A 24,137-nucleotide genomic window follows, 5' to 3' on the forward strand; every position below is an offset into this window, starting at 1 on the left:
ACGATTCCGGAATAAATCCGCCATAAGTTAATATTTTTCTCAGTTTTAGTTCCCTGTGCACAGTACTCAGTAGAACATTTTCAAAGTCGGGCCACATTATTCTTGTTTCAATTATAATATAATATAGACATGAATTTGAATTGTGCATCAGGACACAAGAAGAGGTAATTATTTGAGATATTTAATTAAAAAACAAACGAAACGGCAAATAAAGAATGGAACTTGAAAGAATTCAAAAACGAAAGTAAAACTAAATTCATAAAAACACCGGTTTATGGAGTAGGGGTAAGAGCCTTAATCTTCTTGACCTACACATTATTAACATTTGTACAGACCTGTTAATTAAAAAATCTTATCATGCAAAATTACGGCATATGAAATAAAAAAATGTGAAAAAAAAGGATTCATATACAAATACAAATATAAAAATTTATTGGCACAAACACAATTACAATAATTGGCAATGGCCCATACAACTGATATACAAATAGTTATAATGCATAGAATATCAATAGGCATATTTCGAACAATATCATCGAACGATATCAATATCATCAACAGTGAACAGTAAATGATTAAAAAAAGATATATCAATTATATAGTTGGTCAAACAGTAGACAGGAATAACAATATAAAGATATATGAAAGTAATTTTGTGCAGGGGCGGATCCAGCCGTTTTAAAAGGGGGGTTCCTAACTCAGGACAAAGAGGGGGTTCTAATTACATGTCCCCATTCAAATGCATTGATCGTCCAAACAAAGGACGGGGTTCCAACCCCCGGAACCCCCCCTCTGGATCTTGCCTGTTATGTACATATTTTTTGTGTTTGTTTCAATCTGTTTTTTTTTTTTTTACATAAGACAATGTACAATGCTAATTTTTGAGATGCTGAAATATTTGCATATTTGTTCTTGAAAACCCTGGTAAATTAAGTCTTTGTTTTACAAAACCAAAAAGGGGTTAAATAGTAAGGTTAACCTGGGAACAGTATATAAAAAATATATATGTTCCTGGGTTAACATTTGACAAATATTATAAACCTAAGTTTTGAATAATAATATTTAACCTTTTAACCCATGGGTTGCTATTTTTTTGTAGCATTATATATTTGGTGAACTAATCTTAAATTTCTTCTGGAGTGATTTAATGGTCCCAGAATTTAATGTTAGATAACATTATCCTATTTTTCAATGGCAGTCTTGCAAGTTCAGAACGACATGCATCATGCAAGGCCTTACAGTGTACTCCCAAGACTTCTTTAATAAATTTTATATGCAACTTTTTATAGGCATCACTCTTTAAAGTCGAAATAATCCCCCAGATTTCACTACAATAAAGGAGAATAGGGGCTTCTAAGAAATCAAAAAGTTTTTCTAGAAGTTTACATTAGGGTTATCTAATCCTATTATTTTCTTTATATTAAAATATATGCTTTCCTAGCTTTTTCATACATGTCATAAGAGAAGTGATGGCGGCGACATTAAAACTGCCATTCTATCTAATATTAATACTCAAGTAACAATAAGTACTAATGGTTGATCAAAATTGTATTAATGGAATTAGAAAATTTGTTATGAAGATATATATATGCATAATTGGTAAACTATGAGCTGTTATATCTTGGCAAAGATTATTATACATAAAGAAAATTGTAATATCAATAGAAATAGAGAAAAATTTAACAAAATAAAGGTTGTATATTTTCCCTTTGACAATGTATGAAAATATGTAACATACATATATATGTTATCACAGTTTTGATATTTTAGCCCAGAGTAACAACATGTATGTTTTCTGGTCTGTACCTCCGTTCATTCGTCCGTTCGTTCGTCCCGCTCCATGTTAAAGTTTTTTGGTGGAGGTAGTTTTTGATGAAGCTGAAGTCCAATCAATTTGAAACTTCGTACACTTGTTGCTTATGATATGATCTTTCTAATTTTAATGCCAAATTAGATTTTCTACCCAATTTCACGGTTCATTGAACATGGAAAATGATAACTAGTGCGAGTGGGGCATCCGTGTACTTAGGACACATTCTTGCTCTCTAATAACTTATTTAAGTTAGACCCTTGACTGTAATTTCTTTCTTTTTTTATTTAGATATTACCGCTATTTCTCCTATTAGCTCAACAGAAAAATAGGACATTAACAAAAATGTGTGCTTCTTTCGAAGGCAGAATGTGAGCGTAAATGAATGGTGTCCTTGCTTCTTTCGAAGGCAGATTGTGAGCGTAAATGAATGGTGACCTCATGTTTTATTAAGTATAAGATAAATATCATTTATAGAAAAATATGGCGAAATCCTATATTGAATAAAAAAATTGATTTAGACCTGCAGGCCCCCCTTAATGAAACCAACTCCAACTGGATCTGGATTAAGATACAAAGGTTAACCATGCTAAGGTAACACTATACCAAATGGCATATCTCCCAATTTCCAAGCACCTGAGATCACCCCTAGTTTTTGGTGGGGTTCTTGTTGTTTATTCTTTAGTTTGTTGTGTCATGACTGTACTATTGTTTGTCTATTTGTCTTTTCGATTTTTGAGTTTGACCGTCCCTTTGGAATATTTTGTCCCCCTTTCCAAACTTTTTGGCACACATGTTCTTTGAATCCAGTTACATTGGAATATTTAATAAAAAATGGGGGTCACCATTTTTGTTTTCTTGGTATTTTCATAGGAAAACCTCAATTTTGGCAACAAATTTACATAGGTTTATAGGGGAAAAGCCTTTTTATCGGCTTACTTATACCTTTTTAAATTTTTCAATAAATGGCTATGTATGTCCTTACATACAGAGAAAAACAAAAAACTAACATAATATCCAGAATGGTATACTGAATCCATATTCATATAGATCCTCATATGTAATCATCCTTGTTTTTGAGATAAATCTGGGGTGGTGTTCTCGAAGGTATCCTAGGATTCGTCCTAAATCATAGATAAGACAGATTTTAGGATGGACTTAGGATCGACTTAGGACACTCTTAAGTTGTGTCTCGAAACTCTCTCAGACGAATCTTATGTTAGGACGTCCTAAGTATTTCCTAAGTCGAAATTTTAAATCTTTAAAGTAATTTTTTGATAAAACATTTATTAATGACAAAATTATTTAACAAAATTGTTTACGAATTTTATAATAACATGTACAGAATTAAATGCATAATTACCAATATAATTATATCAAAAAGGATTGTTATTTAAACTTGAAAACAATTTGTTTTGAAATGAGAATTAAATTTGTTGTGTAAGCGTATCGTGAAACACGAAGTTCAAAGTTTAAAATCATGCACAATTTCTTTATATATATACGAGTTAATAACCGATGGTGCGTTTCATTTCATGTTCATTTTCACGTAAAATATCGAGCAAAAAGCGAAATCCAAACATTATTACACTAGGATGAAGATAGGATGCTATTAAGACACCTTATTGGGTGTCCTAAAGTTAGGATGAAAAATGAGATATATCATAAGTTAAGAGAGCTTCGAGAACACGACTTAGGACAAAGACTTGTCATAAGATAGACTTAGGATATGCCTAATCCTAAGATAGCTTCGAGAACACCACCCCTGGCTTCAAAGATACATAAAACAAAATATTTGTCAGAATCTAAATGGTGTTTATTTTATTTTCATATTCCCTGTCGGGTTTCGTAAATCTCCTAGTAAAACAATATGAAATTCTACTGATATAATTTATTTTGTCCTGCACAAGGAAATTTCACTTACTTTAATTAATTATATTAATCTTGTCTGATAAATCATTTTCACACCAAAAGAGCATATACTTGAAACTTGCTTGAACTGGTTGGTTCCACGTGAATCTTATGATAATAGTTCATGCATAAATCACTGGAATTTGGTACATGTTAAATTCACTTAAGTTTTTAAAATAAGATTATTCTAAAATTTAATTAAAATTATGAAAAATACTTTCATATCAGTCTTGTAAAGTTTACATGAAAATAATATGAAAAATTTACGTGTGATTCATTTGAATTACTGAGTTTTTAACTCCATCATTTAAGACAATAATGGTGCCATTATGCTTCATCCATCATGTCCATGCAGAAATACTTAAAAAAATAATTAAGTTAACTGTTTTATAATTCCTCGGTTTTTGATGGTTGTTTAACGTTCAGTGGAAAATAGTTCATGCATGTTTGGAATGATATCATAAAATACAATTTTGAAAACAGTTGTTTATAAAAGACACATGCGATGTACCAGTCATCGATGTACAAAATCATAAGCTCAAATACATCATGTACATCAAAAGAATAATAAATAGCCGTCATATACTTGACTTGATACATATTATTGTAAAGTGTACTCTTTATGGTGTAAATGTGTGAGTTGGTTGCTCAGCCAGTTGGACAAACCTAGCAAACTGTGTATTCAAAATTTCACACAAGTTCAACAGTCTGTCATTTGTGGAAAATTGTTTACAAAACAAATCTTGAGATCATATATGCATTCTTTATATAAAGTTGAACAAACTGTGAAATATAAAAATTCCACTTGAAATTCTGAATGTTGGAGATGTAAGCCGGAGTCTGTACTCTGCGTGCCTTTTATATTTTATCATAATGCCTATTATCTAGCAACCTGTCATGAACAAAAAAAAAAAAGAAAATCCTGTCGATATGCTCACCTTTAATATGAGTAGTAACACCAGGTTCATAACTAAAACATGAAGCAAACAGATTGTAGTCCTAAATAATTAGGCGTATAAACCCTATATATATATATACCAAGTGCGGGATTGATGATCTCGAACAGACAGTGGTGAAACAATATGAAAATACGTGTTCTATTCGGACTTTGGTGAAAAAACATATTTTCGAATATATGCAGACCATATAATGGAATGGTAATTTGGAGATCTAAAATGAAGTAGCAATGTAAGCAAGCTAACATTTCCGTCGTTTGGTCTTTGGTGGAAAGTAGATTAGTTCGTAATTTTACCGCACCTCCTTATATAATTATTTCATTGTACATGTAATATGGTTTGAATTTACTCCAGAAGAACAAAAGTTTAAAGACTTAAACAAATATTTACTAAGAAACTGAAATTTTACTGTGATAATTATACTACACATACTTTTACTACATTTACTAAAACTACAAATTTAAAAGAAAATGAAACACTTCTAATTAGCATAAGTCACAATTTTTTCGATGTTGTTAAGTGTCCAGATGTTGCTAACTTAATATAGATTGCATATCCCATATCTCCATTAATCATTCTAAAGGCCGTAACTTTTGTAAAAAATAACATGTACACAAATACTTTTTTGTTTTATTTGTAGTTTTTCATTTAAATTTAGTCATATGTTACCCCACTTCCATAAAGATGCAAGCAAGACATTTCTTTTTGCCTAAATGTTTGTAAACTTTGTCTATTTCTTTGAAAAAAATATTGGGAATGATTTAAGTTTTAACAACTAAAATTTCAAGTGACGAGTGTAAATTGTAGGATTGATTGTTGGTTGCTTAATGTCAAGTGGCAAATATTTCATGCATGTTCAGGACGAGAACAAGTTAACAATAAATACAATAGATATAGGTAGGTTTTGTAATAGAGGCCATCCGGTATTATGGTCAAGAAAATTTGGCCTCAGAGACTGGAAAATGGGGGTATGTTGGATAGGGACACAAATTTTTGTCTAGCAACAGGCTACCTATGGACCCCTCAAAGAGTTAAATTGTTGCAATGGGTCTTAATTTTCAAAGAGCGTAGTTAATAATTCGAGGCATCGAATTAAATGTTCCCATTCCAACTAGACGTGGCTTCAAACTTGATACAACCCACACAGCCAATTAGACGCCCCACTTGGGAAGCTTTTTGCTGCCGGTAGAAAGAAGACCAAATGACCATATTTATATTCCCTAGTCACCCTTGGGGTGTAAATTGTAGAATAAAAAACAAAATATAAAAATAACATATTGTCAGAAAAATAAAATGTTTTTGTACTCACTATGAAACTAGTGGAAAGCTTGGCTAGTCTCGCTTTTCATTGTGCTTCTTAAGCTGGCACAAACACATTTTATATGACAATGTACATATATATATAGTATATTTATCAACAAAAAGAAATAAAAACACTTCTTTTTTTACATGTACTCATGTACTATAGCATATAAACCTACGTGTATACTTGTTCTAAAAAATCCTTTAAAGACTGTGAAACTCAGCGGGCTTTTCCTGATGCCTAGTATGTGAGCAATATGCCCCTCAGGGCCTAAAAAGGCAACTATGTTAATTCTTTTTCGGTCGTTTTGTCTCCAAACTTGTACATGTACATTATTTCCAACTCAACATAAATCACACAAAAAAACCACTATACAACCGAATACCCATGCAAGCATAAATTAACACGAATATAAAATTTAAATGATTTCAAGATATCTACATGATCTAGCTATGCCAGTCTCTTTCTGCCCTTTGAATAAAAGTTAGTCAGTCGTTTGCTTGTAAATTTCGAGAATTTTTTTTGTAACAGAACCAGTCTGACTTGAGCCAGCTGTCTCACTATGAATGAGTATTTATTCCAAAAAAAACCCCAAGAATGAAATAAAGTGATAAAACTCAGTCTATTATGTATAAGAACATATATCATATATAGATAAATCGTGCAGATGCTTAAATATTAAAGAAACAGAATATTTAAAAGTAAAGTAATACATTTTTAAAGGTTAAATATGACTCAGAAGAATTACCGGAAAACAATAAAGCAATCTATATATGTCAAATAATCTAACCGTTACGAAATATTGCATCAAAACTCTCAGCACTCTGCATCTAGAAAGACGTTACCGTTAAAAATGTGACATATAAGTTACCAAAGTTTTTTATATTTTTATTTGTGATTGCAGAACCTGCTGCATTGGCTTGTATGCGTGAACGTTATTAGATAATGTCAGGAACGATAACTCATGGCATATCTTCATTCGGTATCGTGTTACATTAACCCAAGGTAAAAAGTCTAAAAAAACTTAGTCGGATACAAATGGTTTTTACAGTTTCTGAGAATACAATGATTAATGAAAGCAAAGTGATAAATAGGAAATGTACTGTAATGTGCATCATGTACATGAATCTACACATATATATTGAGGTAAATTATATGGCTTTCCAAATACTGTTTCGATCCCCAACTGCAACATGCTGAAGAGACATAATTGATTTACATGTGCACACATATAAAAATTGCAGTTTTTTTTTACAGATCTATACAATTAAATACCTTGTTTATGCGATTAACAAGCCTAATGTAATGCAAGATGTTGGAAAGTCCACCACAGCCTGTGGTGGACTTTCCAACCTGTTGTATTATATTTATCTCAAAATGAATAAGATGTTCTGGTTCAATCAGTTTTCCCATAGTTATGGTCATTTGAACTTAAAAAGCTTGACCGATCATCATCATAGTATGCACCTTTTGATAGCAATATTAACACCTATGATATATCTGACATAAAATTTAGTAGGTTGTTTAATAGAACTTCATGATGAGCTTGACGGGAGGTAAAATATTGTGATCCATTGAGTTTTTCCAGAGTTACTACCATTTGGACAATAATTTTGAGCTTATTATCCAGTATGCACCTTGATCTATCGCCAAATCACAACTCCTTGGGCATGGCATTTGGAAATATATGAAAATTAGTAGATTTTTTCGACAGAATGACTTATGGCCCATAAAGTTTTCTAAAAGTTATGAATTTTTAAACTTTATAGATTTTTTATATCCCAGAACATCTTGTAATTGCCACTCCCCTGATATGTTATAATTCATGTGCACGTGACAATGTTCATGTCAATTGATGATCATTGAGATCAACCCCTTCACCAAAGGACTAGTTGGAGAAAGTTACAAATGGCAATGAAGAGAAAACCAACAGCCTAATTTATGTAGCAAATAATTAACGAAACAATTTTCTCTCCATCCAAGTCATAATTTGTAAAAGTAAACCATTACAGGTCAACGTATGTTTAAACTTTTGTTTTGTACATATATTTGTACCACATATAGACCTTTTAAGACCTGTTGGTGACCTTCTGCTGTTGTGTTTTTATTTGGATGGGTTATTGTCTCTTTGACACATTCCCCATTTCCATTCTCAATTTTATTGTCGAGCCTTCGACTTTAGTCGAAAAAGCGAGACTAAGCGATCCTACTTTCCGTCGTCGTCGTCGTCGTCGGCGACGTCCACAAATATTCACTCTGTGGTTAAAGTTTTTGAAATTTTAATAACTTTCTTAAACTATACTGGATTTCTACCAAACTTGGACAGAAGCTTGTTTATGATCATAAGATAGTATCCAGAAGTAAATTTTGAAAAAATAAAATTCCATTTTTTCCATATTTTACTTATAAATGGACTTAGTTTTTTCTGCGGGGAAACATTACATTCACTCTGTGGTTAAAGTTTTTAGAATTTTAATAACTTTCTTAAACTATCCTTGGTTTGTACCAAACTTGGACAGAAGCTTGTTAATGATCATAAGATAGTTTCTAGAAGTAAATTTTGTAAAAATAAAATTCCATTTTTTCCGTATTTTACGTATAAACGGACTTAGTTTTTTCTGCGGGGAAACATTACATTCACTCTGTGGTTAAAGTTTTTAGAATTTTAATAACTTTCTTAAACTATCCTTGGTTTGTACCAAACTTGGACAGAAGCTTGTTTATGATCATAAGATAGTATCCAGAAGTAAATTTTGTAAAAATAAAATTCCATTTTTTCCGTATTTTACTTATAAATGGACTTAGTTTTTCTGCGGGGAAACAACTTGGACAGAAGCTTGCTTATGATCATAAGATAGTATCCAGAAGTAAATTTTGTGAAAAAATAAATCCATTTTTTCCCTATTTACTTTTAAATAGACTTAGTTTTTCTGCGGGGAAACATTACATTCACTCTGTGGTTAAAGGTTTGTACCAAACTTGGACAGTAGCTTATTTTTGATCATAAGATAGTATCCAGAAGTAAATTTGGACTTAGATTTTCTTCCAGTTAACATTGCATACAGTCTGCAGTTAAAGTTTTCAAAACATTTATTAGATTCAATAACTATCCTAGATTTTTACCAAACTTGGACAGAAGCTTCTTACAATCAAAAGATAGTATCAAGAGGAATATTTTTATTGATTTTTTTCCACATTTTTGTTGAGCCTGTGATTTATAGCAATAGTAGGTGAGACACTGGGTTCCGCGGAACCCTTACAAATTTTTGTATTAAACATTTGATACAGATTTAAAATTATCACCTTGGCACTGTTTTTACATGATTTATGTTTTGTTTCACACTGCTGTTCTCTTTTCAGAACAATATTGAAATCAAAATTAAAAAAATTCCTATGTTCCATTGCAATATTTAATGTTTAAATCACTTTTAGTCCAGTCGAAATGTGAAACAATTGCTCAGAAGGTGGTAAAAGCATCAAACTTTGCAGAGTGTTAGTTGGGGTCATAACTAACATTTATAGCTATGGACCCAATTCAGAAAATCAAAATGCAGCTCTGGGCGGCCATTTTGAAATCATGTCCAAAAAGTCAATAAAAATTATTTAAAAAATATGAAAAATCTGTTACTTAACTAATTTTGATAAACTTTCGTGTTTCTTATGACAAAGAATATAAACTGAGGACTATTGAAGTATTTAGTGGCCATCTTGAATGGTGGCCATTTTGGAAACGTAAATTTGCAATATATTATTATTCGCTGTCCTTGAAAAACTAAGGCTTTTCTACCTCAGGCATAGATTACCTTAGCTGTATTTGGCAAAACTTGTAGTCATTTTGGTCCTCAATGCTCTTCAACTTCGTACAAGTTTTATTTGGCCTTTTTAACTTTTTTGAATTCGAGCGTCACTGATGAGACTTTTGTAGACGAAACGCGCGTCTGGCGTATATACTAAATTTAGTGCTGGTATCTATGATGAGTTTATTTACTAAATTGTTTTTTGAATTTAATTTAATACTAAGTTTTATATGCATTTACAACTAGTTTTGCTAATCATTTATTAATGACTGTTGCTTTTCATATAAGATATATTCACCAAGTGCTCAAATAAGGTATACTTATGTTAACAAATAACTGTATTTGAATAAATACGTAAATTCTTTTAATTGCAGTTTAGTATGTAGGGCTTAGGTAATTTTTTACCATTAAAAAAATCCGTATATAAAATATGAGCACTGTATGTTGAACAGGAAAAAATACGTAAGTATCAAAATCACTAGAGTTGAACAAATCTAAAAAATTAATAAAGAATTCCGCATTGGGAAGAGAGGACACGTGATGATTTACAATGCCAAGCAAATACAAAAAGAGCAGACATAGACATTTGAGCTTGTAATCAGTCATTTTTTGTAAGCATACAACTGTTCAACGATGATGAAGGCCATACAATGTGAGAATCACAAGGCAAAAGGTACTAATCCTGTCAAAGCAAATCTTAATATATATAGTCAGAAAAAACAAAATGAGTCAAGGATTAAAAAACCCAGTAGAATAACCAGCCACAGTTGTGATGAATCAACAAGAACAATGATTGCAGATATTTCTTTATTTCTTTGTGATGAGGTATCTGGCTATCATCATGAAGCATCAACAATTGTGATTGACAATAGAGTATGTGACTGTCACTTGAACTACTAACCATTGTTCTTTGAGCCAGATACAGTGCTGAAGATTAATATTTCAGGAGCCGATCTCATGCTAAATGTGTGTTAAAACTGCACAACAAGTCGATAAGACAGAATTCGAGACACAGAAAGAAAGACAAAAATCTGTTATCCATTGCAATAGGGGTTGCCAAAATAATAGAAAACAGTGATGGCTCACAGTCTGGAACAGATATTGTTTTAATATTTGAAATTGATGATATGGAAAAATGGTACAGTAAACGTCCTTAGTAAATACTAGTTGTCATTGATGGAATGATTAATACAACATTTATGAAAAATTGAATACTAGCTACCATAGATGATATGCAAGCACACATGAAAGGTTGCGTCTTTCTCTGGATTCTCAATGAATATGTCGGGGGAAATCTGAAACAGGCCATGTCTTTTACAAAATGTTTAAGTCGTGATGGGAATGCCCCTTCATAGTCAAAGTAACTAGAATAGTTTGAAGGGTTAGGCTTGCTACTATAGAAAGGTTTACAGGGACATTCATTGTAGGCTTTCAAAATGATTCCGTTCCTCAATCTTTTAGACATCTTACTCTCTATCGGAGGACTGATCAGTTGCAGTTGCATCCCTTCGATGACGAGTTGCACAATTGAACTATTATAGCTGAGAAATGGTGAGTGTTGTCTTCCACTCATCGATATATCTGGATTGTGTCTCGATGGTTGGCCATCCTTTGTTAGTTACATTCCTATTTTGTTAGATGCGTTGCATCAGTCCTTCCTTCCATGATAACTACAAGTTGTTCCAGGCGTTTATTGTACAATTTAGCGTGATCTGCAAGCTTGGAGATTGGTACAATACCTCTGCCAGACCGTGTGTCGTCAATCTATTTTATATTTTTGAAAAGCACAACTCCAAGGATAAAAGATTCTTGGCTTTCTTTCTATGTCTTTTATTCTGCCTATTTGCTGTGTCAAGTTTCATCAATCATTAAGCAGGATACTGGTGATTTGAAATCTCCAGCTCTTACTTAGGCTAAGGAAATATGTTTTGTAGTACAGTTGTACAGTCATGTCCCATTTTTGTCAATTTTTAAATTTCGAAGTATCATGGAAATCTTCAGATACATCACCACAGAAAAAATACATTGCAGTCATTGTTTGTGTTGATTCAGTATCACTTAACAGTGTCTAGTTACTTCTTGTTTTCTTTCAACTGGCAATTTATCTCCAACATCAGAAGTATGTTTTCCCTTTTACTGATGAAATATTTTGAGGTCTGAAAATTTGTTTGACAGGATTTGTGCCGTCTTGAGTGCTTTTGCAGTTCCATAACCCTCATTCAACTGTTTCAAATTGAGCGGAAGAAAAACAAATTCAAGACCCACCATTGTTGTATGCCTGCATCAAAAAGAGTGATTGCCAGCTCAAATGTATATGTCTGTTCTGTTTGGATCTGCTTGCCATTGCATGCAAACATTCACATGTCCTCTCTTGCCTTTTCACACATTCCTTCTACTCTAAACGCTCATTATTTTCTTCTGATATCTAGCTCCAGTGTTTTGGAAATCTATAATTTTGATATTTTCCAACAACAACGTTCAGTCATAAATTATATTATATTCGTAATTTCTGTTTTACAAAGTTACTTAGGCAAACGTGTAGGTAACAGTTAGAAATTCTGATACTGATATCTTTATTGTGTAAACATGTGCATGCCTTATCTGACCATTTATAAATATCTAATGCATATTAGTAGAAAAAAGTGTGAATGCAATCAGTGAATAAATAAGATTAGCGAATAATGTTATATTGGAAATTCATGTTTTCAAAATGGCCATCATTCAAAATGGCTACCAAAAAATCAATACATATGAAGTCCTCAGATGACAGTCCTTGTCATCTGGGATGAATATACCATATGACTTTATAATAACTTCTTGCAGTAAGCGCTTAACTGATAAGTCAAAGTGAACACGGTTACTAAGGAAATGCAAATGTGTAAAGGCAGTATTACGTATGTAAATCTGGAGGACAATGTGATAGAACATGATAGACAGAGTGATGAGGTTTGACAAATCATGTACATTTAATTTTTTGTTAAATATAATTGAGAACATTTAAGCAGTTGGTCTTCCTATAACATTAATTACTTGTATGATATGAAATTCATTATGTCTGCAATCAAGGTTTTTGAAAGTTGTTTCAAATGAACAATATCAACAAAACGAATTTTCATGTAATCAGCCAACTATTATAAATGACAGGTATACAAATAATTTTTTTGCTTTATTTATACTTGTAAAATAAAATTCTCCTGTTATTCTATGTTGAACAAGCGGTGGCAGGAATATTGCTTTTAGAGTTATACATGTTATAGTTCATTTTATGATCTTCTTTGTGGTCGCGTTTTAACTATGTCGATTACTTTTGAACATTAGAGACATGTACATTGTCGGAAAATATAAAGTAATTTGTACCCTCTACGAAACAAAAGAAAAACTCGGGGAGGGGGTTTATAGGCTCGCTTTTCGTCCTGTTTATATAGCTCAAACAAATACATTTGTATATCTTCGACATTGTTTTTTTTTTTATTTTCATCGAATAATGACTACTTTTTTTGGCTTAAAAAACAAAGATTTTTCAAGATGGCCGCCATTCAATATGGGTAATATTTTCAAAAACTTTGTTCAACAAGACAATTGGAATCAGCACTATTATTATATAACCCAGGTTTCATGTCAATATCTTCTCTAATATTTTTTTTAGAATTTTGTTAATTAATCTATAGAGATCAAACGGCCGCCATTTTAAAATGGCCGCCTCTTCCGCAAATTTTGACTTTCAGAGTGGGTCCATAGCTTAAAATGTTGTCCATGACATATACTTCCTCTATTCCAAATTTCATGCTTTTACCACATTCTGAGCAATTTTGTCAAAAATCTGCACAAATCGACTGGACTATTTGTATACAACACAAACCAGAGATATTTCTGTTGCAGAAATTTATCTTCAGTTTCAAAGACGAATTTATCGTGTTTATCAACTTTACAATTGTAAATATCTAAATTAATCTAATAATTAAATAGAGAAAGACTGTCATAGATGCACTATATGCAATCAAGATATAAATATAAGATATATTGATGTGATATTCTTTAAATGAAATATTTTGAAGATTTGATAGTTTGTTTATTTCTCCTTTCTTTTTTTTTAGGAGACTTGAGTTTCCTTCAAAAGATGAAAAAACACAGGTGGAGTATGAAGATGTGAAAGATGTTATTGGTAAAACAAAAAAGTCTATAAAAGAACTTGCAAAAATAATAAAAGACTACACAAACAACAAGCAAAATCATCGAGATATAGAACATCATCTCAAAAGAAACACTCATGCTTGTATGCATGACTTGAATACAGTAAGGGAACATTTTGCTTAAATTTCATTGTCTGCACATGATGCATATCCCAGAGATTTTTAAAGACATTAGCAGCCTTTAATTTAATTGCCTTAGCTAACACAATTTGACTGTTATGAAAGCTCTGTGCCATTGTGTCCAGCTAGGGATCAACGACTTCTTTTTGTTACTTTACATCTATAGCAGCCTGAGTTTTGTGTTTCCTGAAAATTAACAACTGTCTCAAGTTAGGGGAAGGGTTGGGATACTGCTAACATGTTCAACCTTGCTACATTATGTATGTATGTGCCTGTCCCAAGACAGAAACCTGTAATTCAGTGGTTGTCATTTGTTTATGTGTTACATTTTTTTATATTTTTTTTTTATATGAATAAGGCATTGTCATTTCGGGGCCATTTATAGCGGACTAAACACAAAAAAAAAACCAACTTAATTTATATTTATGTAACAAAAGTGGCAAATTTGTATTAAAATATGATGAAAATAATAGGGATCAACGACTTCTTTTTGTTACTTTACATCTATAGCAGCCTGAGTTTTGTGTTTCCTGAAAATTAACAACTGTCTCAAGTTAGGGGGATGGTTGGGATACTGCTAACATTTTTAACCCTGCTACATTATGTATGTATGTGCCTGTCCCAAGACAGAAACCTGTAATTCAGTGGTTGTCAGTTGTCAGAGCGGTGGGTGTCGATGAGAACGGACGTGAAATTTTTGCAGAGAGAATCCATCAACATCATCCAAATTAGTCTTCTAAATTGCTTTCTTGGATGCATTTTATCATCCATACATTATATTCTTTCAATTTCGGTCATTATTTTCTTGTTGAGGAAAACCTCTGCAGATATTTTCAGGTATGTTTGAGACACGTGCTCTGCCCATATGGGAACCATTAGTAGTTTCCATATATCTCATGTATTAGTCCAAATAATTATGACGTCTGGCAAGGCTATTTTATTATTTTTCTGGGACGCCTTCCTACGACGTTCGTAGGAAGGCATCCCAGAAAAAAAATTAACATAGCCTTGCGGTCATAGGAAGGTGTTCCAGAATAAAATTTAAAAAGCCTTGCCAGACGTAATAATTATTTGGACTACTCATATATATATATATCATAAAAAATACACCAAAAAAGTCATTAGTTAAGAAAAATAAATATATACAAAATGTACATGAACACCCAAAAATGTGAAAGTTAGTATTTAACTCTTTTTGCTTAAATACTGAAAAAAAATCTGGCAACCCCTTTCTTATTTTTACCCTATTGCTTAAAATACTGTTAAAAATATATATTTAACATGGGTGATGAATTGACTATATCAGGTGTCGATTTTAACCAGGTGCTGATTTGTCCAGGTGCCAATTTAACTAGGTGCCAGTTTGACTGGAATTCTTTGACAAATGTTTGAAACTATCTGAGTTTCATTAGACCTTTGATAGCAGTAACAAAAAGATTATTTACTTAATATTTTGTGGGAGAAGGGGGTTCAGACTGTGTGGTATCAGGTCTGTTTGTGCCCAATACATTTTCGCACCCTACACGTTCGCACATTCACACTCCACTCATTCACGCCCAATTTTAATTCAAATTCAAGTTGAATAATTGGAAAATCATGGTTGTTGTTTTAAATTGCTTTGGTGTAAATACTGAATGTATTTATAGCTTGGTATGAGTAAAACATTGAAGATTTTAAAGGAAAAAACACAAAAGATAATTGTTTTTAACAGCTTGGTCCCATTGATCTGAAACAACGAAACAATAAAACATAGAAACCAAAATATAGCAATCCACTAATATAACCAAAACATGATAAAATTTATTCAACACGCAGAAACAAACATAGTCAGAATCTCACTTCATTTTGAAACAAGTCAATGAAACAAGTTATAGCAATACACTAACCAAAACATGATTAAGAGTTATTCAACACAAAATAAAACGTTGACAAAATACCACTTTATTTAGAAAGGATTATTATTATTTTTAGCAATACCTTATCCAAAACATGATTAAGATTTATTCAACACAAAAAAAAAATTGCTGTCTCACTTTATTTTGAGACAATGACAACAATTATACTTATAAGAAAACACTTGCTTACAGAGTTATTAAACACAAAACCAATTAAGATTGGGTGCGAACATGTAGGGTGTGAAAGTGAAAGGGGTGAAAATGAGTGGGCGCTAACGTGAATGGAAGCGAACGGACCCAGATTCAGACTATGTACCAGTGAGAAATATACAAGCCTTTCTACGGTATTTATTTGTACCAGAGACATGTATATATGTCTCTGTTTGTACAATTCAGCTAGTCTTGACCTATTCATTTGTCTTAAAAAACCAGCCAGTTGTCACCTTCACTTCACACACACACACATATACGAATATCAATTATATGCTCACGATACATGTTGCATTGTTAAACTAATTACGGTATGTGAAAATCAAGACTTGCATAAAAACTATCCCAATATTAGAGACAGTGGCGTCATTTTTCTTCAGAGCTTTCAGCTCTTTGATTTTATACTTTGAGGACTGAGCGAGTCAGGTGAGTGTGTGAGTTCGTATGTTTTATTTTGTTATATTTTATTATGTTTAGGGATGGTTAACTTTCTGGTAATAAGACCCGTCACGGCCTGGCTGGGGAATTGGGTAGGCAAATGCTCACATTAATCTGTACCGATACAGGCTCCAAATGCTTCCTTTATACGCCATAATATATGGTGGTGATCCTTATAAAGGATGCTTATACATTGTTATACGGAGACAAGAAGACAAGAAATTTATGTGTTATATTTGTTTTTGTTCTTTTTTTATATAAATAAGGCTGCTTAGGCATTGTCATTTCAGGGCCTTTTATAACCGACTATGCGGTATGGGCATTGTTCATTGTTGAAGGCCGTAAGGTGACCTATAGTTGTTTTAAAATTTCTGTGTCATTTTGGTCTCTTGTGGACAGTTATTGCATTGGCAATCATACCAAATCTTCTTTTTTATATTTTATTTTATATTATATTTGGTTTAGAATTTCAAATATTTCCCTAGAGTTTCCCTGAAATATTGCAAGTTGGATATTTGAAACCTATGGTTGCAGCACAAAATTGTAGATTTAAATTTTTTGACAATTAGACTAGATTTTTTTCTTAGCCTCTCATCATTTTCAAAAGTTTGCCCCAACCCACTTTCCATTCTTACTCCTTTGCTAATGTAGTGTTGAATGACAGCCAGATGCATAGACAGACTATGGTATACCAAAATTTATCTAGAGTAATACATACAAGCATATTTAAATTATAGGAATGTACATATTTTAAAATTCTAAAATGTAAAATGCATTTGGGAAATTATAAAGCACTATGGTGTTTATTACTTTCATAGACCATGAATGAATGAGACAGTCAATGACAGTTTACCCTAATTTATTTTTAGAATAAACATCTAGTTTAATTTGGAATCCAACAATTTTAATTTAGATAAAATAAAAATAATACTTTCACATATAAAGGTATTTCTCCACACAGCACAGCCTCGCTTTCTACCTGTTTCTAAGCCTTGTACAAATAACGTTGATATTTCGAGATAAAATTGAGAATGGAAATGGGGAATGTGTCAAAGAGACAACAACCCGACCAAAATAAAAAAACACAACAGCAACTGCAACTCTTAAAACTGTTCTAAATGAAGTATTTTGGGTAAAAACATCATTTCTTAATTTGAAGCGGACGATGTTAAATTTCTGCGAACCTGTATGTTTTATTGACGTCATAAATAAAACTCTACGGAAATACATTGTCAACGTCATAAACAAGGTTATATACGGTCAGTGACTGTATATCAGAGGCGGATTTAGGGGGAGGGCAGGGGGCCCGGGCCCCCCTTTTTTGGAAAAAATTTGGTTGCTTATATAGGAAATCACTGAAGCGTGACTGGAGCGGGCCCCCTCATAGGTCAGTCAGTGGGCCCCCACTTATGAAAATTTCTAGATCCGCCACTGTATATCACATATGAATATACAGTTAATGCAATTTGACTGCTCAAATAGCACAGCTGCAGTATATTAAACCTTATGAACAAATGAAAAGACCATTTACAATTTTTATATATTTTACCTAAGGAGCAGTGTGAATAAAATTGAACTTACGATTGCAAGAATCAAACTATTTTATCTAGAGAATAGAGTATAGCCCAAATGCATTTGATGCCAGTAGATCAAAACCATTTTTGTCAGCCTGAACTTTTAACAGCTCGACTTTGAAAATCGCAAGAGTTTAAATTCTAAACATTTATAGTCATTAAATTTAATAATGATGTATGTACACCATGCTACACACATCACATAAAATTGAGAATGGAAATGGGGAATGTGTCAAAGAGACAACAACCCGACCAAAATAAAAAAACACAACAGCAACTGCAACTCTTAAAACTGTTCTAAATGAAGTATTTTGGGTAAAAACATCATTTCTTAATTTGAAGCGGACGATGTTAAATTTCTGCGAACCTGTATGTTTTATTGACGTCATAAATAAAACTCTACGGAAATACATTGTCAACGTCATAAACAAGGTTATATACGGTCAGTGACTGTATATCAGAGGCGGATTTAGGGGGAGGGCAGGGGGCCCGGGCCCCCCTTTTTTGGAAAAAATTTGGTTGCTTATATAGGAAATCACTGAAGCGTGACTGGAGCGGGCCCCCTCATAGGTCAGTCAGTGGGCCCCCACTTATGAAAATTTCTAGATCCGCCACTGTATATCACATATGAATATACAGTTAATGCAATTTGACTGCTCAAATAGCACAGCTGCAGTATATTAAACCTTATGAACAAATGAAAAGACCATTTACAATTTTTATATATTTTACCTAAGGAGCAGTGTGAATAAAATTGAACTTACGATTGCAAGAATCAAACTATTTTATCTAGAGAATAGAGTATAGCCCAAATGCATTTGATGCCAGTAGATCAAAACCATTTTTGTCAGCCTGAACTTTTAACAGCTCGACTTTGAAAATCGCAAGAGTTTAAATTCTAAACATTTATAGTCATTAAATTTAATAATGATGTATGTACACCATGCTACACACATCACATGTAAAAAAAAAAACAGATATGTAGCTGAATTTGCAATGTCCCGCCTAGTAAGGTTACAGATAGTGTAGTCACTATCATTTGTGAACATTTATTTACTACTGCAAAAAATATTGCAGTCATATATTGATATCACATCATCCTGGTCCTGGTCCTTGTCTTCCTCAACTCATTCAGAAGACATTTGGGGATGAAAATGTTTTACATTTGCTCACTGCTTTTGATTACGTTTGCACGCATTCATTTTACAGGTAAAATCAGGTAAAAATGTAAATAAAAAATAAATTAAATCATAATTGACATTTTTATTTTTATTTTCATTATATACATCAATTGTACAATTTTCATGGATTTAAATTGGGACATTATGTACCACTAGTATTTGCTCTCTTACCATCCAAACTAGCGGAAATTCTTCTCTGCACATCCATGTATTTTTGTGTTTCTAGGATTTAATTAACAAATTTTTAAAAATAAATAAGTATTATTACCTGCATTTTACCTGAGTTTACATGAGTTTACCTGTCAAAAAAATGTGCACAAATGTAATCAAAAGCTGTGTGCAAAGGTAATGTGTTTTGCGCTCAAATTGACGGTAATGTGCGCAAACGCAAATTTTTTGCCATCATATATTGGTATCATGTTGTCTGCGGCATCAGCATGGTTGGCAGCGTCATCCAAAAAACAAAAAAGGGCCCAAAAGTAGCTTTTTCTAGGTCCCAGTGAATAAATTACACAGAGAACAATACCTGGCTTCGCAATAAAAGCTTTATATTATAGAAGGTGGAAGACCAGGAAGCTTCATTCTTAGTATATAGATGCCCCATGTTACGAAGTTACCGCCTGTCACATATGCATGTACATTGTCCTCATTTTCATGGTTCAGTGACTACTTGAAAAAAAAAAGTTAAGATTTTTTTGTAATGTTAATTTCTCTCTATTCATGAGTAATATGATAACTATATTTGGTATGTGTATACCTTGCAAGGTCCTCGTGCCCATTACACAGTTTTCACTTGACCTCGACCTCAATTCATGGATCAGTGAACAAGGTTAAGTTTTGGTGTTCAAGCCCATATCTCAGAAACTATAAGCAGTAAGTCTAGTATATTCAGTGTATGTAAGGACTGTAAGGTGCATGTACATGTCCAACTGGCTGGTGTCATCTGACGTTGACCTCATTTTCATGATTCAGTGGTTATATATTGTTCAGTGGTCAAAGTTAAGTTTTTGAGTTTTGGTCTGTTTTTCTAATACTATATGCAGTAGGTCAACTATATTTGGTGTATGGAAATATTTTACGATGTACATGTCAGTCTCTCAGGTTTTATTTGACCTTTACCTCATTTTCAGGGTTCATGTCTAGCAGGCAGGTGTCATCTAACCTTGGCCATTTTTTATGGTTCAGTGGTCAAAGTTAAGTTTTTGAGTTTTGGTCTGTTTTTCTAATACAATATGCATTAGGTCAACTATATTTGGTGTATGGAAATCTTTTACGATGTACATGTCAGTCTCTCAGGTTTTATTTGACCTTTACCTCATTTTCAGTGTTAAGTTTTTGTGTTTTGGTCTGTTTTTCTCAAACTATAAGCAATAGGTCAACTGTAGTTGTTGTATGGAAGAATTGTAAGCTTTATATGTCTGCCTGGCATGGTTTATCTGACCTTGACCTCATTTTCATGGTTCATTGGTCAATGTTCAGTTTAATGGTTTAGTCTATTTCTTAGAAACTATAAGCAATAGGTCAACTACATTTAGTGTATATATAGTAGAATGATTGTTAGGTGATCAGGTATTTCTTGTCTGGTTTTTATGACTGTGACCTCATTTTCTTGGATAATGTTTATGTGATAGTAAAGTTAAATATTTAGAACTAACAATATAAAATCAATGATTAGTAAAGAAGGAGATACATTTCAGTGTGTGCACTCTTGTTATAAGAATTGTTTATAATTTATACTGTAGATACTTTCTGTGACAACCCAGGACGAAGATACAATCACAGACTTAAAGAAAAGATTAGATAAAAGTGAGGAGGAAAATGAACAATTAGATGGAAAAATAGAGACGACCAATGATTTATTGAAAAAAATTGAAGAAAGATGTAAAGAAATCACAAAGGAAAATGAAATATTACGTGAGAAAAATGAAAAGTCACTTGAGCAATTACAGCAAACAGAAAGTGAAATTAAAGTACTCAAATCAGAAAGGTAGGTTTTACAGCTGAATTATTTCACTGTGTCCTGTAGTAAGTAGATCTGCTTGAGACACAGCACTGTACTTATATAGCCACATACTAAAGCAACAGTACTCTAATTATCGAAAGAACCCAAAACCTGTTTAAACCAGAAAGCCCTTTCATATTTTCTAAAAAAATGTTCTCGTTTTATGAACTTATCATCACTCAACAGATCACTTTCGAGTAAGTTGCATTTTGGTTATGTTGGTCAAAAACTTGGGTTTAAGTGAACATCATAAATGCATTTAGGGGCATTGTCAATTCCTCCCCATATATTGAGAAAGCAGTTAAAAAAATATTGCATAAATTAAATTCTTTTAATTGATAACCAGCACTGCTGTCATTAGGGATTGTGATGAAGTACAGTACCTACAGAACAAATATTATTTCTGGTTTATTCTGTAATAATGACTATACCAATGACACTTGATAAACTTTTAATACTGTGCAGGGATACAAGCAGTCCCTTTTATCTGGTTAATGACCCATTATTGTTAATTTTTCCAGTGAACATGGTGAAGGAACTGGAAAGTGGTCTAGCTAGACCAGTGATATGAGGACGTTGCCCACTATTAATGACAGTACAAAAATAAATACAATCAATTGTTGAAAGAAGATGTGGTATGAGTGTCAATGAGACAACTTTCCATCCAAATAACAATTTATAAAAGTAAACCATTATAGGTCAAACATTTTTTTCTGTTGTCAAAGTACAGTCTTCAACATCTCTTTGGCTCACATCAAACAGAAAGCTACATGTAACTTCAATTAAAGAGAATGGAAACTAGAAATTCAGAAATTTTTCCTTTCGTAAAGGGGCATAACTCTAGAACTAATAAAGTAATACCACCCACATTCATTCTTGACCTAATTTTTGTGGTAATAAGCATTGTGTATATATGTTTCATAATTTTTTTTTGAGGCAAACTAAAGTTAGAGAAAGGAAACAAAAACTTCAACAATGTTTCCATTTATAAGGGGCATCATACTCTAGAATTAACTATTCTAATGCAATTAGTTTGTGTCAATGGTTCTGATTGGATGACAGTTAGCGTAAAACTCTATATCTCCTTGTCTGTAACTAAGGAAGCCGACATTTTGAATTGCTGAATTTTTTGACATGTAATTTCTACAATAATAAGCCATAAAACTCACATGTTGCCCCTAAAAATCCTCTTTTTATCAAATGTAATTACATTCTGAAGCGGCACAGAACCCAGAAAACGCCCAGTGTTTATGTTTGACGCTGGAAGCATACCTATGATGTCATCTAGTGTTGGGACCAAAGAAGATAACATCTTTTCATGGAATTTCTTTAATGAAGATTTTACACTGAAAAAATGGTGGAAATTTAATTATGAACTTGTTTTGCATTAGAATAGAGATAACTGTATTGTATTTGAAGCTTTTCGGACGTCCATCGGTAGTTTTACTGTCGCAAATACCCGTTTACCTGCCTCCGCTACGCGTCGTCAAGTAAACTAAATTTGGGACGGTAAAACTACCGATGGACGTCTTTAACGCTTCAAATACAATACAGTTATCTTTTAATTTAAGTGACGTCATAAAATTTCAAATTTTTTCTGTGTTTTGTCATAATAAGAATTGTGTATAAGTTTCATAACATTTTGTTGATGCAAAATTATTTACAATGTATAATTTCAAAACAAATAATCATGAGACAATTCATTTTTTTTTATCAAGTTATTTTGTTCAACTAGTTTTGTTATTTCATTTTATTTTTGAATTTTCTAGACATATTCCCAGTTATTAAATTTGTCAAACACATACATGTATATGTTACCCGAGACACATGACCTGTAAGTTAATTTTAACACTTCAATGCAGTCAAAATTTTCTTCATCCTTGACTAGGTTTTGATTAATTCATTGTGTTGTTATGATATTGTAATTATTATGTTTATTTATGTTGGCCTAATTTGTGTTGTATGGCCTGATAGTTGTTTACCAAATAATCTTATAACTGTGCAGTTTAGAAATCACTGGAACAATCACAGATACTTATGGAATGATTGGAACTTTCTATTTGACGATTCTAGAATGATCCTTATAAAAGATGCGTAATTTAAACTTCTACGTTATTCCAGAAACTTCCGTTGTAACTTTCCAGGATTTTCCACAATGTTCCCTTCTAGCGTGTTCTAGAATAATCCGTCACAACTATATATATACAGACACTAAAGTTAAACTCTCATAATTAAACTTGGACATAGACATTGATAGACATTAGTATTCACAGCATTTGGATTGACACTTTTATTCTACAAACAACATCATACTGGATTGTGACATTAGTAGTGAACATAATATTCAAATTGGATTCTGAAAGATTTCCGGATACAGATAAAGATAACAGATTGGACTCATATTTTGACAGTTAAGTTAACAGTAATATTTGTGTAATACCTTTTGTAAACTTTTGTATATTAAATATTGTTAAATTTTACTATTGATTTGTGTCTTTTGTTGGCTACAATTTAAAGGCGATTTCTGGCCGTAACAGAAATTGGGGGCTCGTCCGGGATCTTAAAATATTTATTCAAAATTTGTTTAGTATTTTTATTATAACTAGCCAACAAAATTCTACAAAATGGCATTTGATGCCGGTAAATTTTTGAAAACGCCAGACCTGGAGAGTTTTGATAATTTAAAGAAAGAGGAATTAGTGTTGCTTGCTAAACAACTAAAATTAGTTTTTAAAGTATCTATGAGAAAA

At 32.3% G+C, this 24,137-nt stretch overlaps 1 protein-coding gene across 1 annotated transcript in view; it reads left to right on the forward strand.

Annotated features, from left to right (window-relative positions):
* The first annotated feature begins 23 nt into the window (after positions 1–23).
* The window catches only part of LOC134695794 (interaptin-like), a 67,108-nt gene continuing 42,994 nt past the window's right edge, over positions 24–24,137 (forward strand). Inside the window, exons 1-3 of the mRNA XM_063557203.1 lie at positions 24–164; positions 13,872–13,908; positions 21,128–21,372. Of these exons, the coding sequence (XP_063413273.1) occupies positions 130–164; positions 13,872–13,908; positions 21,128–21,372 (317 nt within the window). The 5' untranslated portion in view covers positions 24–129. The remainder of the gene's footprint in view (positions 165–13,871; positions 13,909–21,127; positions 21,373–24,137) is intronic.

This window comes from Mytilus trossulus, chromosome 14 (assembly GCF_036588685.1).
Source record: "Mytilus trossulus isolate FHL-02 chromosome 14, PNRI_Mtr1.1.1.hap1, whole genome shotgun sequence".
Classification (NCBI taxonomy): Eukaryota; Metazoa; Mollusca; class Bivalvia; order Mytilida; family Mytilidae; genus Mytilus; species Mytilus trossulus.